At 48.6% G+C, this 17187-nt stretch overlaps 1 protein-coding gene across 1 annotated transcript; it reads right to left on the bottom strand.

The window, feature by feature from the left end:
• Window positions 1-445: 445 nt before the first annotated feature.
• Window positions 446-13767, bottom strand: gpr19 (G protein-coupled receptor 19). The gene is given in 3 exon segments (XM_024144988.2): window positions 446-2739; window positions 2742-2837; window positions 13556-13767. Coding segments are annotated over 2 exon segments (1296 nt in total). The 5' UTR covers window positions 2809-2837; window positions 13556-13767; the 3' UTR covers window positions 446-1510.
• Between the last annotated feature and the right edge of the window lie 3420 nt (window positions 13768-17187).

Genomic DNA, 17187 nt, shown 5'->3' with positions numbered 1-17187 from the left:
ATTCAGAACCATAGACATGTTAACAGACAGTTGATTCAGAACCATATACATGTTAACAGACAGTTGATTCAGAACCATAGACATGTTAACAGACAGTTAATTCAGAACCATAACATGTTGACAGACAGTTATTCAGAACCATATACAGTTGACAGACGTTGATTCAGAACCATAATACATGTTAACAGACAGTTGATTCAGAACCATAGACATGTTAACAGACAGTTGATTCAGAACCATAGACATGTTAACAGACAGTTGATTCAGAACCATAGACATGTTAACAGAAAGTTGATTCAGAACCATAGACATGTTAACAGACAGTTGATTCAGAACCATAGACATGTTAACAGACAGTTGATTCAGAACCATAACATGTTAACAGAAGTTGATTCAGAACCATAGACATGTTACAGACAGTTGATTCAGACCAAAACATGTATCAGACATGATTCAGAACCATAACGTGGGATCCTGCTGGTGATTCAACACAATGTGAACACACTCCCTCTCTCTCTCTCTGGAAGTCAGTGCTCGGTCTCATCTGTTCCAAAGTACCCACTACAGAGAGTGTATCAGCGCCACAGATGGTGTTGGGAGGGTTGGCTCTGATTGGTAGTTAAACCCTGTCTCCCTCCCCTCCTATCAGATGGTGTTGGGAGGGTTGGCTCTGATTGGTAGTTAAACCCTGTCTCCCTCCCCTCCTATCAGATGGTGTTGGGAGGGTTGGCTCTGATTGGTAGTTAAACCCTGTCTCCCTCCCCTCCTATCAGATGGTGTTGGGAGGGTTGGCTCTGATTGGTAGTTAAACCCTGTCTCCTCCCCTCCTATCAGACGACGTGTTGGGAGGGTTGGCTCTGACTGGTAGTTAAACCCTGTCTCCCTCCCCTCCTATCAGATGGTGTTGGGAGGGTTGGCTCTGATTGGTAGTTAAACCCTGTCTCCCTCCCCTCCTATCAGATGGTGTTGGGAGGGTTGGCTCTGATTGGTAGTTAAACCCTGTCTCCCTCCCCTCCTATCAGACGACGATGTTGGGAGGGTTGGCTCTGATTGGTAGTTAAAACCTTGTCTCCCTCCCCTCCTATCAGATGACGATGTTGGGAGGGTTGGCTCTGATTGGTAGTTAAACCCTGTCTCCCTCCCTCCTATCAGATGGTGTTGGGAGGGTTGGCTCTGATTGGTAGTTAAACCCTGTCTCCCTCCCCTCCTATCAGATGGTGTTGGAGAGGGTTAGCTCTGATTGGTAGTTAAACCCTGTCTCCCTCCCCTCCTATCAGATGGTGTTGGGAGGTTGGCTCTGATTGGTAGTTAAACCATCTCCCTCCCCCCTATCAGATGGTGTTGGGAGGGTTGGCTCTGATTGGTAGTTAAACCCTGTCTCCCTCCTATCAGACGACGGTGTTGGGAGGGTTGGCTCTGATTGGTAGTTAAATCCTGTCTCCTCCCCTCCTATCAGCAGATGGTGTTGGGAGGGTTGGCTCTGATTGGTAGTTAAACCCTCTCCCTCCTATCAGACGAAGGTGTTGGGAGGGTTGGCTCTGATTGGCCAGGCCAGCTTCTTCTCTTTGGCCTCGCGGTCAAACGTGTCGTAGACGGAGTCTTTGGTGAGCGTCGTCTTGGTCGCCACGGGGACGTCCACCACGCCCACGTAGTTGTTCTTGGCCACGCGGGAGCTGGCGGTGATGGTGTAGGCGTTGCTACGGTAACACTTCATAGAGGACGCGCAGAAGGTCTCCCTCATGCCGCGTCTGAAGTTAGCGTTGTAGACGGAGTAGAGGGACGGTTTGGAGGCGGCGGAGCTGAACGACACCCAGACCACACAGCAGAAGACCAGAGCCCCCTGTCGGCTGGGGCCCGGGGCCTCACTAGGGTGCCACAGCTGGACCACGTAGAAGGGAGTCCAGGTGACGAGGAACACCACGTTCAGCATGAGGAACATCTTGATGGTCTTCACCTTGGTCCTGGGGACGATGTTCATGGTTCTCCTGACCGTGTGTCCGTCTGCGCCCATCCTCCAGATGTAGCGGACCACRCGCTGGTAGAACCACACGATGAGGACGGCCGGGACCAGCAACCCCAGGAGCAGGTGGGCGGACCCGTACACCACGCCGTCCCAGCTTCCCGCCGGCAGGAAGAAGTCGCAGTGCCCGCCCCCGTCCGCCGCCGCCGCCTCCGAGCCGTAGAAGAAAAGGCAAGGAGAGACGAAAGCGGCGTCCAACATCCAGGAGGCCAGGATCATCCTCTTCGCTTTCTCCCTGGACACCTTGAAGCTTAGTGGGTACACGATGGTGTAGAAGCGGTCCACGCAGATGGACAGCAGAACATACACCTGGACACCAGGACACAGGTGCTGCAGGTAACGAACAGCCTTACAGGCGGCAGCGCTGAGAGGCCAKYCTCCGCAGGTCACCTGGAGGAGGATGAAGGGAGCACAGCCCAGGGACAGCAACAGATCAGCGCAGGCCATGGACACCACAAAGTAGTTAGTAGTGGACTGACTTCTTCTGCTACGGTGGATCACCACACACACTAGAGCATTACCCAGGATGGAGACCAGCCACAGGAGACTGAACACCAGCCCCAGAACAGCCACCTCCGCTGGGGTGAGTTCATACGACACCTGGGTGGTGTTCTGGAGGCCGGAGGAGGAAGAGGAGGAGGAGAGGGCATCGTGGTTATAGAGGAAGGGTGTGGCTGAGCTGGTGTTGCCATTGTCTGAGAGGTTAAAGGTCATGGGAGGGTAAAGGAAGGGGAGAGGAGGGACAGGAGGGAGGGCTTGATGCTGTCTGTTGATTGGGCGTAGACCATGCCGCTACGGGAACTGCACCACAGGAGACCTGCAGAGACAAGAAGTTGTGAGATGGAGCAGACATGGAAATTACTAAACAGTAGGTAATAAATTGACTATCTGCATTGTATGTGATATATACCTGTACGGAAGAGGACGTTCAGGGAAATAAGATACCGGGCCTTCAGAAAGGAGTCACTTTTTACACATTTTGTTGTGTGAATTAAAAAATGGGTTAAAATGGATTAAATCCAGATTTGTGTCACTGGCCTACCCCATAATGTTAATTTATGAATGACTACCTCATCTCTGTACCCCCACACGTACAATTATCTGTACGGTCCCTCAGCTGAGCAGTGAGATTCAAACACAGATTCAAACACAAAGACCAGAGAGGTTTTCTAATGCCTCGCAGAGAAGAGCACCGATTGTAGATGGGTAAAAAAAAAATAAAAAAAAGCAGACATTGAATATCGCTTTGAGCATGAAGTCATTAATTACACGTCGGATGGTGTATCAACACAGAGACTACAACATAAATAATAATATTGTTTTATTGTCACATATAACGGAAAGGTGCAGTGAAATGTGTTGTTTTACAAGGTCAGCCATCGGAGTACGGCGCTCCTGGAGCAGATTAGGGCGAAGTGCCTTGCTCAAGGGCACGTCGACAGATACAGGCGTCGTCCTCAGGAAACCGCTCAGGGAATTCACCACAGGCCAATGGTGACTTTAAAACAGTTATAGAGTTTAATGGCTGTGATCGGAGAAAACTGAGGATGGATCAACAACATTGTAGTTACTCCACAATACTAACCTAAATGACAGAGTGAAAAGAAGGAAGCCTGTACAGAATATAAATATTACAAAACATGCATCCTGTTTACAACTAGGCACTAAAAAGTAAACTGAAAAATGTTTGTCAAAGAAATTCACTTTATGTCCTGGATACAAAGCGTTATGTTGGGGCAAATCCATCACATCACTGAGTACCAGTCTTCATATTGTCTAGCATGGTGGTGGCTGCATCATGTTATGGGTATGCTTGTCATCGGCAAGGACTAGTGAGTTTTTTTAAGGATAAAAATAATCGGAATAGAGCTAAGCACAGGTAAACTCCTAGAGGAGAGATCAGTCCTATTCTAACCTGAGGAGAGATCAGTCCTATTTCTAACCTGAGGGAGATGCAGTCCTGAGGAGAGATCAGTCCTGAGGAGGAGATCAGTCCTGAGGAGAGATCAGTCCTGAGGAGAGATCATGCCTGAAGAGAGATCAGTCCTGAGGAGAGATCAGTCCTATTCTAACCTGAGGAGCGATCAGTCCTGAGGAGAGATCAGTCCTATTCTAACCTGAGGAGAGATCAGTCCTATTCTAACCTGAGGAGAGATCAGTCCTGAGGAGAGATCAGTCCTGAAGAGAGATCAGTCCTGAAGAGAGATCAGTCCTGAGGAGAGATCAGTCCTGAGGAGAGAACAGTCCTGAGGAGCAGATCAGTCCTATTCTAACCTGAGGAGAGATCAGTCCTGAGGAGAGATCAGTCCTGAGGAGAGATCAGTCCTGAGGAGAGATCAGTCCTGAAGAGAGATCAGTCCTGAGGAGAGATGAGTCCTGAGGAGAGACCAGTCCTGAAGAGAGATCAGTCCTGAAGCAGAGATCAGTCCTGAACTGATCACGTTTCCGTCCGTCCGTCCGTGTGTGTGTCCTTGGAAAGATCAACATGTGTTTTGTACCCAGAGGAACCTGAATCAGCAAGGCCAGCTCCCTATATTTCATAATGGTGAGTAGGAACAGAGTCATTATTGACAAGGCCTCAGGAAGAACAGCTGTCCTGGGCTCTATGAGGGGCTCTATGAGGGGCTCTATGAGGGGCTCTATGAGGGGCTCTATGAGGGGCTCTATGGGGGCTCTATGAGGGGCTCTATGAGGGGCTCTATGAGGGCTCTAGCACTCTGTGGCCAAACAAGCAAAACACTCTATATCTCATGGTGAGAGGCTCAAGGTCAACCACTCAGTGTCCTTGGGCCCTAACGTCTCTCTCTTTGTTGATGAGATGTCTGATAGGGGAAGTGTGTTGATGAGATGTCTGATAGGGGAAGTGTGAAGGGATGGCTTAATGGGTGATGCCTGTATTCTATATAACTCTATCTCTGTATAATACACCTCTGCCTCTGTATAATACACCTCTGCCTCTGTGTAATACACCTCTGCCTCTGTATATACACCTCTGCTTCTGTGTAATACACCTCTGCCTCTGTGTAATACACCTCTACCTCTATATAATACACCTCTGCCTCTGTGTAATACACCTCTGCCTTGTGTAATACACCTCTGCCTCTGTATAATACACCTCTGCCTCTGTATAATACACCTCTCCTCTGTATAATACACCTCTGCCTCTGTATAATACACCTCTGCCTCTGTATAATACACCTCTACCTCTGTATAATACATCTCTTCTCTGTGTGTTAATACATCTCTCTCTGTGTGTTAATACATCTCTCTCTGTGTGTTAATCACCTCTCTCTGTGTGTTAATACACCTCTCTCTGTGTGTTAATACCCTCTCTCTGTGTGTTAATACACCTCTCTCTGTGTGTTAATACACTCTTCGCTGTGTGTTAATACATCTCTCTCTATATATAATACACCTCTCTCTGTGTGTTAATACACCTCTCTCTGTGTGTAATACACCCTCTCTCTGTGTGTTAATACACCTCTCTCTGTGTGTTAATACACCCTCTCTCTGTGTGTTAAATACAGCCGTCTTCTCTGTGTGTTAATGACATCAACCTGGGTGAAAATGGAGGTCTTCTTTCTAGCCTTTCTGCTGAAGCGTTTTATGTTTCTAGAAACTGATTTGGTCGTTGGACGATGGCCTGACCTGACATCGAGACGCAGTGTAATGTCACTATGTCACTATGTCACTACGATGGCCTGACCTGACATCGAGACGCAGTGTAATGTCACTATGTCACTACGATGGCCTGACCTGACATCGAGACGCAGTGTAATGTCACTATGTCACTACGATGTCATGACCTGACATCGAGACGCAGTGTAATGTCACTTATGTCACTACGATGGCCTGACCTGACATCGAGACGCAGTGTAATGTCACTATGTCACTACGATGTCTGACCTGACATCGAGACGCAGTGTAATGTCACTATGTCACTACGATGGCCTGACCTGACATCGAGACGCAGTGTAATGTCACTGTCACTATGTCACTACGATGGCCTGACCTGACATCGAGACTCAGTGTAATGTCACTATGTCACTACGATGGCATGACCTGACATCGAGACGCAGTGTAATGTCACTATGTCACTACGATGGCCTGACCTGACATCGAGAGCTCAGTGTAATGTCACTATGTCATACGATGGCCTGACCTGACATCGAGACGCAGTGTAATGTCACTATGTCACTACGATGGTATGACCTGACATCGAGACGCAGTGTAATGTCACTATGTCACTACGATGGCCTGACCTGACATCGAGACGCAGTGTAATGTCACTATGTCACTACGATGACATGACCATGACATCGAGACGCAGTGTAATGTCACTATGTCACTACGATGGTATGACCTGACATCGAGACGCAGTGTAATGTCACTATGTCACTACGATGTCATGACCTGACATCGAGACGCAGTGTAATGTCACTATGTCACTACGATGGCCTGACCTGACATCGAGACGCAGTGTAATGTCACTATGTCACTACGATGGCCTGACCTGACATCGAGACGCAGTGTAATGTCACTATGTCACTACGATGGCCTGACCTGACATCGAGACGCAGTGTAAGTCACTATGTCACTACGATGGCATGACCTACATCGAGACGCAGTGTAATGTCACTGTCTATGTCACTCGATGGCCTGACCTGACATCAGAGACGCATGGTAATGTCACTATGTCACTACGATGGCATGACCTGACATCGAGACTCAGTGTAATGTCACTATTCACTACGATGGCCTGACCTGACATCGAGACGCAGTGTAATGTCACTATGTCACTACGATGGCATGACTTGGCTCTAACAACATGAGGTCTTTTCCTGAGTATAACAAAGCCTTAACAAAACTACTGTCTCTAACAACACATGAGGTCTTTTCCTGAGTAATACAAAGCCTTAAAAAACTACTGTCTCTAACAACACCACTCCGAGATCTGAGTCGGACAGTCAATCAATATCAACTACCTGCCTGTTAATGGTTTATATAGTCTCAGTAGAATATCAACTACCTGCCCTGAGGAGCAGCGACTGCTGAAGAGACAAACCTATTCATTAGTCACTCCGAGGGACAACGCTGAGCCACCAGGGGACAGCAGGGCACACAGAGGCAATCAGCAGGAAGTCTGTGGGGTCCTGAGTCTCTCTGGGGATAATCATTAAGGTCTGTGAGGCTGAGGTACTCAGGAGAGGGGTTATGTGTGGAGGCTGAGGTACTCTGGAGAGGGGATTATGTGTGGAGGCTGAGGTACTCTAGGAGGGGGGTTATGGTGGAGGCTGAGGTACTCTAGGAGAGGGGGTTATGTGTGGAGGGTGAGGTCCTCTAGGAGAGGGGATTATGTGTGGAGGCTGAGGTACTCTAGGAGAGGGATTATGTGTGGAGGCTGAGGTACTCTAGGAGAGGGGGTTATGTTGTGGAGGCTGAGTACTCTAGGAGAGGGGGTTATGTGTGGAGGCTGAGGTACTCTAGGAGAGGGATTATGTGTGGAGGCTGAGGTACCTGGAGAGGGGATTTTTGGAGGCTGAGGTATCTAGGAGAAGGGACTATGTGTTGGAGGCTGAGGTACTCTAGGAGAGGGATTATGTGTGGAGGCTGAGGTACTCTAGGGAGGGGATTATGTGTGGGGCTGAGGTACTCTAGGAAGGGGATTATGTGTGGAGCTGAGGTACTCTAGGAGAGGGGATTATGTGTGGAGGTGAGGTACTCTGGAGAGGGATTATGTGTGGAGGCTGAGGTACTCTAGGAGAGGGGATTATGTGTGGAGGGCTGAGGTACTCTAGGAGAGGGGATTATGTGTGGGAGGCTGAGGTACTCTAGGAGAGGGGATTATGTGTGGAGGCTGAGGTACTCTAGGAAGAGGGGATTATGGGTGGAGGCTGAGGTATAGTTCCAACACGGGACAGGTTTATGTGTTTGAGGGTTAGGTTATATCCGCCCAGACCCAGGGGACAGTTTATGTGTAGGTAGGTATCAGCCCGGACGGTTATGTGTTGAGGTTGAGGTGTTATCCAGCCCAGACCCAGGGACAGGTTTATGTGTTGAGGTAGGTTATATCCAGCCAGACCCAGGGGACAGGATTTATGTGTTGAGGTTGAGGTAGGTTATATCCAGCCCAGACCCAGGGGACAGGTTTGTGTTTGAGGTAGGTTATATCCAGCCCAGACCCAGGGGACAGGTTTATGTGTTGAGGTTGAGGTGGTTATATCCAGCCCAGATCCAGGGGACAGGTTTATGTGTTGAGGTAGGTTTATATCCAGCCCAGACCCAGGGACAGGTTTATGTGTTGAGGTAGGTTATATCCAGCCAGACCCAGGGGACAGGTTTATGTGTTGAGGTAGGTTATATCCAGCCAGACCCAGGGACAGGTTTATGTGTTGAGGTTGAGGTAGGTTATATCCAGCCCAGACCAGGGACAGGTTCATGTGTTGAGGTAGTTATATCCAGCCCAGACCCAGGGGACAGGTTATGTGTTGAGGTTGAGGTAGGTTATATCCAGCCCAGATCCAGGGGACAGGTTTATGTGTTGAGGTAGGTTATATCCAGCCCAGACCCAGGGGACAGGTTTATGTGTTGAGGTAGGTATATCCAGCCCAGACCCAGGGGACAGGTTTATGTGTTGAGGTAGGTTATATCCAGCCCAGACCCAGGGGACAGGTTAATGTGTTGAGGTTTAGGTAGGTTATATCCACGCCCAGACCCAGGGGACAGGTTTATGTGTTGAGGTAGGTTATATCCAGCCCAGACCCAGGGACAGGTTTTATGTGTTGAGGTTGAGGTAGGTTTATCCAGCCCAGACCCAGGGGACAGGTTATGTGTTGAGGTAGGTTATATCCAGCCCAGACCCAGGGGACAGGTTTATGTGTTGAGGTTTGAGGTAGGTTTATCCAGCCCAGACCCAGGGGACAGCGTTTATGTGTTGAGGTAGGTTATATCCAGCCCAGACCCAGGGGACAGGTTATGTGTTGAGGTTGAGGTAGGTTATATCCAGCCCAGACCCAGGGGACAGGTTCATTGTGTTGAGAGGTAGGTTATATCCAGCCCAGACCCAGGGGACAGGTTTAGTGTTGAGGTTGAGGTAGGTTATATCCAGCCCAGATCCAGGGGACAGGTTTATGTGTTGAGGTAGGTTTATCCAGCCCAGACCCAGGGGACAGGTTTATGTGTTGAGGTAGGTTATATCAGCCCAGACCCAGGGGACAGGTATGTGTTGAGTAGGTATATCCAGCCCAGACCCAGGGGACAGGTTTATGTGTTGAGGTTGAGGTAGGTTATATCCAGCCCAGACCCAGGGGACAGGTTCATGTGTTGAGGTAGGTTTATATCCAGCCCAGACCCAGGGACAGGTTTATGTGTTTGAGGTTGAGGTAGGTTATATCCAGCCCAGATCCAGGGGACAGGTTTTAGTGTTGAGGTAGGTTATATCCAGCCCAGACCCAGGGACAGGTTTATGTGTTGAGGTAGGTTATATCCAGCCCAGACCCAGTTTATGTGTTGAGGTAGGTTATATCCAGCCCAGACCCAGGGGACAGGTTTATGTGTTGAGGTAGGTTATATCCAGCCAGACCCAGGGACAGGTTTATGTGTTGAGGTAGGTATATCCAGCCCAGCACCCAGGGACAGGTTTATGTGTTGAGGTAGGTTATATCCAGCCCAGACCCAGGGGACAGGTTTATGTGTTGAGGTTGAGGTAGGTTATATCCAGCCCAGACCCAGGGGACAGGTTTATGTGTTGAGGTTGAGGTAGGTTATATCCAGCCCAGACCCAGGGACAGGTTTATGTGTTGAGGTTGAGGTAGGTTATATCCCGCCCAGATCCAGGGAACAGCAGCAGCTTTGTGCTTATCACACATTCTCATGTTTACTGTAGTGTCTCTCCTCTCTCTACCTTCATACCCTCCATTCCCTTGGCAACCATCGCCTGATTCAGCCCTGACATCCACACACACAGCCTGATGAGAGAGAAGCCTGACCTCAACAAGCCACTGCTGCTGCTCAAAGATATACAGTTTACAGTGTTTCAGCTGAAAGATATACAGTTTACAGTGTTTCAGCTGAAAGAGATATACAGTTTACAGTGTTCCTGCTGAAAGATATACAGTTTACAGTGTTCCTGCTGAAAGATATACAGGTTACAGTGTTCCAGCTGAAAGATATACAGTTACAGTGTTCCAGCTGAAAGATATACAGTTACAGTGTTTCTGCTGAAAGATATACAGTTTACAGTGTTCCTGCTGAAAGATATACAGTTTACAGTGTTTCTGCTGAAAGATATACAGTTTACAGTGTCCTGCTCAAAGATATACAGGTTACAGTGTTCCTGCTGAAAGATATACAGTTTACAGTGTTTCTGCTGAAAGATATACAGTTTACAGTGTTCCTCGCTGAAAGATATACAGTTTACAGTGTTGCAGCTGAAAGATATACAGTTTACAGTGTTTCAGCTGAAAGATATACAGTTTACAGTGTTCCTGGGCTGGAGAGAGAGCAACACTGTGTCAACAACACCGTGACAGACAGTGTCAACACACCATGACAGACCATGTCAACAACACATGACGACCAGTGTCAACAACATTATGACAGACCAGTGTCAAACAACACCATGACAGACCAGTGTCAACAACACCATGACCAGACCAGTGTCAACAACACAACAACACCATGACAGACCAGTGTCAACAACACAACAACACCGTGACAGACCAGTGTCAACAACACATGACAGACAGTGTCAACAACACCATGACAGACCAGTGTCAACAACACCATGACAGACCAGTGTCAACAACACCATGACAGACCAGTGTCAACAACACCATGACAGACCAGTGTCAACACCACAACCTCATAAATCATAACTGACCAGTGTCAACACCACAACACCGTGACAGACAGTGTCCAAAACACCGTGTCAGACCAGTGTCAACAACACCATGACAGACCAGTGTCAACAACACCATGACAGACCAGTGTCCAAACACACAACAACACCATGACAGACCAGTGTCGACAACACAACAACACGTGACAGACCAGTGTCAACAACACCATGACAGACAGTGTCAACAACACCATGACAGACAGTGTCAACAACACCATGACAGACCAGTGTCAACAACACAACAACACCATGACAGACCACCGATCTACTCCATGCCATTAACAGCAGGTAGATGGACAGAGTATCATGACTGATCTACTCCATGCCACCACAGCACCATTAACAGCAGGTAGATCGACAGAGTATCATGACTGATCTACTCCATGCCACCAACAACACCATTAACAGCAGGTAGATGACAGAGTATCATGACTGATCTACTCCATGTCACCAACAGCACCACTAACAGCAGGTAGATCGACAGGATCATGACTGATCTACTCCATGCCACCAACAGCACCATTAACAGCAGGTAGATGGACAGAGTATCATGACTGATCTACTCCATGCCACCAACAGCACCATTAACAGCAGGTAGATGGACAGAGTATCATGACTGATCTACTCCATGCCACAACAGCACCACTAACAGCAGGTAGATTGACAGAGTATCATTTAGATGACTGATCTAACTCCATGCCACCAACAGCACCATTAACAGCAGGTAGATGGACAGAGTATCATGACTGATCTACTCCATGGCACCAACGCACCATTAACAGCAGGTAGATGGACAGAGTAATCATATGACTGATCTACTCCATGTCACCAACAGCACCACTACCAGCAGGTAGATCGACAGAGTATCATGACTGATCTACTCCATGACACCAACAGCAACATTAACAGCAGGTAGATGGACAGAGTATCATGACTGATCTACTCCATGACACCAACAGCACCACTAACAGCAGGTAGATGGACAGAGTATCATGACTGTATCTACTCCATGCACCAACAGCACCATTAACAGCAGGTAGATGGACAGAGTATCATGACTGATCTACTCCATGCCACCAACAGCACCATTAACAGCAGGTAGATGGACAGAGTATCATGACTGATCTACTCCATGCCACCAACAGCACCATTAACAGCAGTAGATGGACAGAGTATCATGACTGATCTACTCCATGCCACCAACAGCACCATTAACAGCAGGTAGATGGACAGAGTATCATGACTGATCTACTCCATGCCACCAACAGCACCATTAACAGCAGGTAGATGGACAGAGTATCATGACTGATCTACTCCATGCCACCAAACAGCACCACTAACAGCAGGTAGATTGACAGAGTATCATATTAGATGACTGATCTACTCCATGCCACCAACAGCACCACTACCAGCAGGTAGATGGACAGAGTATCATGGCTGATCTACTCCATACCACCAACAGCACCATTAACAGCAGGTAGATGGACAGAGTATCATGACTGATCTACTCCATGTCACCAACAGCACCGATAGCAGCAGGTAGATTGAAATGTATTGTTCATCTGAACTACATGAGTTCTGCTGTTCCCTGCAGCAGCCTCCACACAGCAGGACAGGATAACATGTCTCATGAGATTCCGCTTCAGAATAATAGCCAATCAACATACAACCTGATTAAACCATAGACGTACAGGACAAATACATGACAAAACATAGACGTACAGGACAATACATGACAAACCAATAGACGAACAGGACAATACATGACAAACCATAGACGTACGACATACTGACAAACCATAGACGTACAGGACATACATGACAAACCATAGACGAACAGGACAATACATGACAAACCATAGACGTACAGGACAATACATGACAAACCATAGACGTACAGACAATACATGACAACGCAAACGTTGTGTGAATGTTCTGTGAATGGAGACAAAAGCCTCAGCTCATCGATTGATTTATATTATTGATTTATATTATTGATTTATATTATTAATTATATTATTGATTTATATTATTGATTTATATTATTGATGACCGTTGAATTTGAATAACATCTATGACATTGAGTTATTACATCTCACACTGTCTGGCTCAGACCGACGGACACGGACTCAACACATCACCATTACTTTAACATTCATCTTCTGTACATCCTACCATTCCAGTGTCTAATTGCTATATTGTAATTACTTCGCCACTATGGCCTATTTATTGCCTTGCCTCTCTTATCCTACCTCGTTTGCTCACATTGTATATAGACTTTCTCTACTGTATTATTGACTGTATGTTTGTTTTACTCCATGTACTCCATGTGTAACTCTGTGTGTTGTATGTGTCGAACTGCTTTGCTTTATCTTGGCCAGGTCGCAGTTGTAAATGAGAACTTGTTCTCAACTAGCCTACCTGGTTAAATAAAGGTGAAATAAAAAAATACAAATAATTATGTTATGAACACATTCATGTAAACAAGGACAAACGTTTAGGCAAAATATCAACCCATTCTGAATAGTCTTAATTGAACGAATTATTATCAGCTTGGGCTGAAATGATCACGATAGCGATGAAGGTAAAACGGTCTACCCGGATAACTGTAAAAAAAAGAATCATCAGTCACGTACCTGTCTCACGGCAATAACGGTCGCATAATAACTCCTTATTATTACGTCAATCTAACGGGTATTGTGCTTCGGGAGGATCGCCCCGATCCTTCATCTGGAATCATGTCCGTTCTGTTCGGTTCGGTTCCAACCGTTATCAATAACAGCCTCCTCCTCTTCGTGACAACTGCGGCATCTGCTTAGGAACCGAGACAAAATGTCGCGCATGAGGAGAATCGGAGAGAGGAGGGGAGGGGCGGGGGGCAATATAATATAATCAATACCCTTTCTCTCAATGGAGACGGTCACATGGTGTGATGATCACGTGCCCACTAGGATAATACAGACAGAAGGTTAGAAACAGCAGAATAAACTAGGACTAATCTGTGAAAAACACTGGATCTTTGTCAAACACCAGAATAAACTAGGACTAATCTGTGAAAAACACTGGATATTTGTCAAACAGCAGATTAAACTAGGACTAATCTGTGAAAAACACTGGATATTTGTCAAACAGCAGATTAAACTAGGACTAATCTGTGAAAAACACAGGATCTTTGTCAAATCTCTAAATAATGATGTCTTCTCCTTCACTACTGATCTGGCAGAAGTGACCAGGTGAAGGCCACCTTAATGATGATCACCATATTCATTTCACCTGTCAAGTCTCTTCCAATCAGAGAAGCTGAAGGGGATGAGGAGAGGATTTGGAAGAACCCTGCTCCAATTCCATCCACCAGGGCCCTACGAGACCAGGCCCTACCCCAAAAGGCGAGACCAGGGGCCCTACCCAAAACGAGACCAGGGCCCTACCCAAAAGGAACCAGGGCCCTACCCAAAAGGAGACCAGGGCCCTACAAAAGGAGACCAGGCCATACCAAAAGGAGACCAGGGCCCTACCCAAAAGGAGACCAGGCCCTTCCCAAAAGGAGACCAGGCGCCTCACCCAAAAGGAGGACCAGGGCCCTACCCAAAAAGCTGTCCCCAGGGCCCTACCCAAAAGGAGACCAGGGTCCTACCCAAAAGGAGACCAGGGCCCTACCCAAAAGGAAGACCAGGGCCCTACCCAAGGAGAACAGGGGCCCTACCAAAAGGGAGACCAGGGCCCTACCCAAAAGGAGACCAGGCCCTACCCAGAAGAGAGACCAGGGCCCTACCCAAAAGGAGACCAGGGCCCTACCCAAAAGGAGACCAGGGCCCTACCCAAAAGGAGACCAGGGCCCTACCCAAAAGGAGACCCCAGGGCCCTACCCAAAAGGAGACCAGGGCCTACCCAAAAGGAGACCCCAGGCCCTACCCAGAAGGAGACCAGGGCCCTACCCAAAAGGAGACCCCAGGGCCCTACCCAAAAGGAGACCAGGGCCCTACCCAAAAGGAGACAGGAACCTACCCAAAAGGAGACCAGGCCCTACCAAAAGGAACCAGGGCCCTACCCCAAAAGGAGACCAGGGCCCTACCCAAAAGGAGACCATGGCCTCTACCGCAAAAGGAGACTCCAGGCCCTATCCAAAAGGACAACAGGCCCTACCCAAAAGGAGAACAGGGCCAGACCCAAAAGGAGACCAGGGCCCTACCCAAAAGGAGACCAGGGCCCTACCCAAAAGGAGACCAGGGCCCTACCCAAAAGGAGACCAGGGCCATACCCAAAAGGAGACCAGGGCCCTACCCAAAAGGAGACCAGGGCCCTTCCCAAAAGGAGACCAGGCCCCACCCAAAAGGAGACCAGGGGCCCTACCCAAAAAGCTGTTCCCCAGGGCCCTACCCAAAAGGAGACCAGGGTCCTACCCAAAAGGAGACCAGGGCCCTACCAAAAGGAACCAGGGCCCTACCCAAAAGGAGAACAGGCCCTACCCAAAAGGAGACCAGGGCCCTACCCAAAAGGAGACCAGGCCCTACCCAGAAGGAGACCAGGGCCCTACCCAAAAGGAGACCAGGGCCCTACCCAAAAGGAGACCAGGGCCCTACCCAAAAGGGAGACCAGGGCCCTACCCAAAAGGAGACCCCAGGGCCCTACCCAAAAAGGAGACCAGGCCCTACCCAAAGGAGACCCAGGGCCCTACCCAGAAGGAGACCAGGGCCCTACCCAAAAAGGAGACCCCAGGGCCCTACCCAAAAGGAGACCAGGGCCCTACCCAAAAGGAGACCAGGGCCCTACCCAAAAGGAGACCAGGCCCTACCAAAAGGAGACCAGGGCCCTACCCAAAAGGAGACCATGGCCCTACCCAAAGGAGACTCCAGGGCCCTATCCAAAAGGACAACAGGGCCCTACCCAAAAGGAGAACAGGGCCCTACCCAAACGGAGACCAGGGCCCTACCCAAAAGGAGACCCCAGGCCCTACCCAAAAGGAGAACAGGGCCAGACCCAAAAGGAGACAAGGAACCTACCAAAAGGAGACCAGGGCCCTACCCAAGGAACCAGGCCTACCCAAAAAAGAGGCCAGGGCCCTACCCAAAAAGGAGACCAGGGCCCTAACCAAAAGGAGACCAGGGCCCTACCCAAAAGGAGACCAGGGCCCTACCAAAAAGAAACCAGGCCCTACCCAAAAGGAGAGAGACCAGGGCCATACCTCTACTCTGAGTCAACAGCAGTCAGAGCCATGCCTCTACTCTGAGTCAACAGCAGTCAGAGCCGTACCTCTACTCGAGTCAACAGCAGGCAGGCCATGCCTCTTACTCTGAGTCAACAGCCAGTCAGGGCCATGCCTCTACTTCTGAGTCAACAGCAGTCAGAGCCATTTACCTCTACTCTGAGTCAACAGCAAGTCAGAGCGGGCGTACCTCTACTCTGAGTCAAACAGCAGTCAGAAGCCCATGCCTTACTTCTGAGTCAAACAGCAGTCAGAGCCGTACCTTCTATCTCTGAGTCAACAGCAGTCAGAGCGCTAGCTCTACTTAGTCAAGCAGCAGAGCCATGCCTCTATTCTGATCAACAGCAGTCAGAGCCATGCCTCTACTCTGAAGTCAACAGCGAGTCAGAGCCATACCTCTTACTCTGAGTCACAGCAGCCATAGCCATTACTCTGAACTCTGAGTCAACAGCAGTCAGAACCATGCCTCTACTCTGAGGTCAACAGCAGTCAGGGCCATCCTCTACTCTGAGTCAACAGCAGTCAGAGCCACATGCTCTCTACTCATGAGTCAAACAGCAGTCAAAGAGCCATACCTCTACTCGATAAACAGTCAGGCAACTCAGATAACAGCAGTCAGAGCCATGCCCTACTCTGAGTCAACAGCCTCAAGCCATACCTCTCTCTGAGTCAACAGCAGTCAGAGCCATGCCTCACCTACTGAGTCAACAGCAGTCAGAGCCATGCCTCTACTCTGAGTCAACAGCAGTCAAGCCATGCCTCTACTCTGAGTCAACAGCAGTCAGAGCCATACCTCTACTCTGAGTCAACAGCAGTCAGAGCCCATACATCTACTCCTAACAGATATGAAAAGCAGTTCCTTTAAGTAGGACTGGTGACTGTTAGATGTGGATCCATCTGTCTGACAGCTACAGAGTGATCTACACCAATATGTTAATGAAAACATGATCAGCCAACATGACATCACTACCCCCGCTCCGTCAAGGGGTCTGGACCTTATGTGGTAGTGTCCTAGTGCTGTATTTATTTTATAAATAAAAAATGTAACCTTTATTTAACTGGGTA

This window comes from Salvelinus sp. IW2-2015, unplaced genomic scaffold (assembly GCF_002910315.2).
Source record: "Salvelinus sp. IW2-2015 unplaced genomic scaffold, ASM291031v2 Un_scaffold6437, whole genome shotgun sequence".
In the NCBI taxonomy this organism is placed as follows: Eukaryota; Metazoa; Chordata; class Actinopteri; order Salmoniformes; family Salmonidae; genus Salvelinus; species Salvelinus sp. IW2-2015.
The sequence above is the reverse complement of the archived record's forward strand: the minus strand, read 5'-3'. Positions and strand labels throughout refer to the sequence as shown.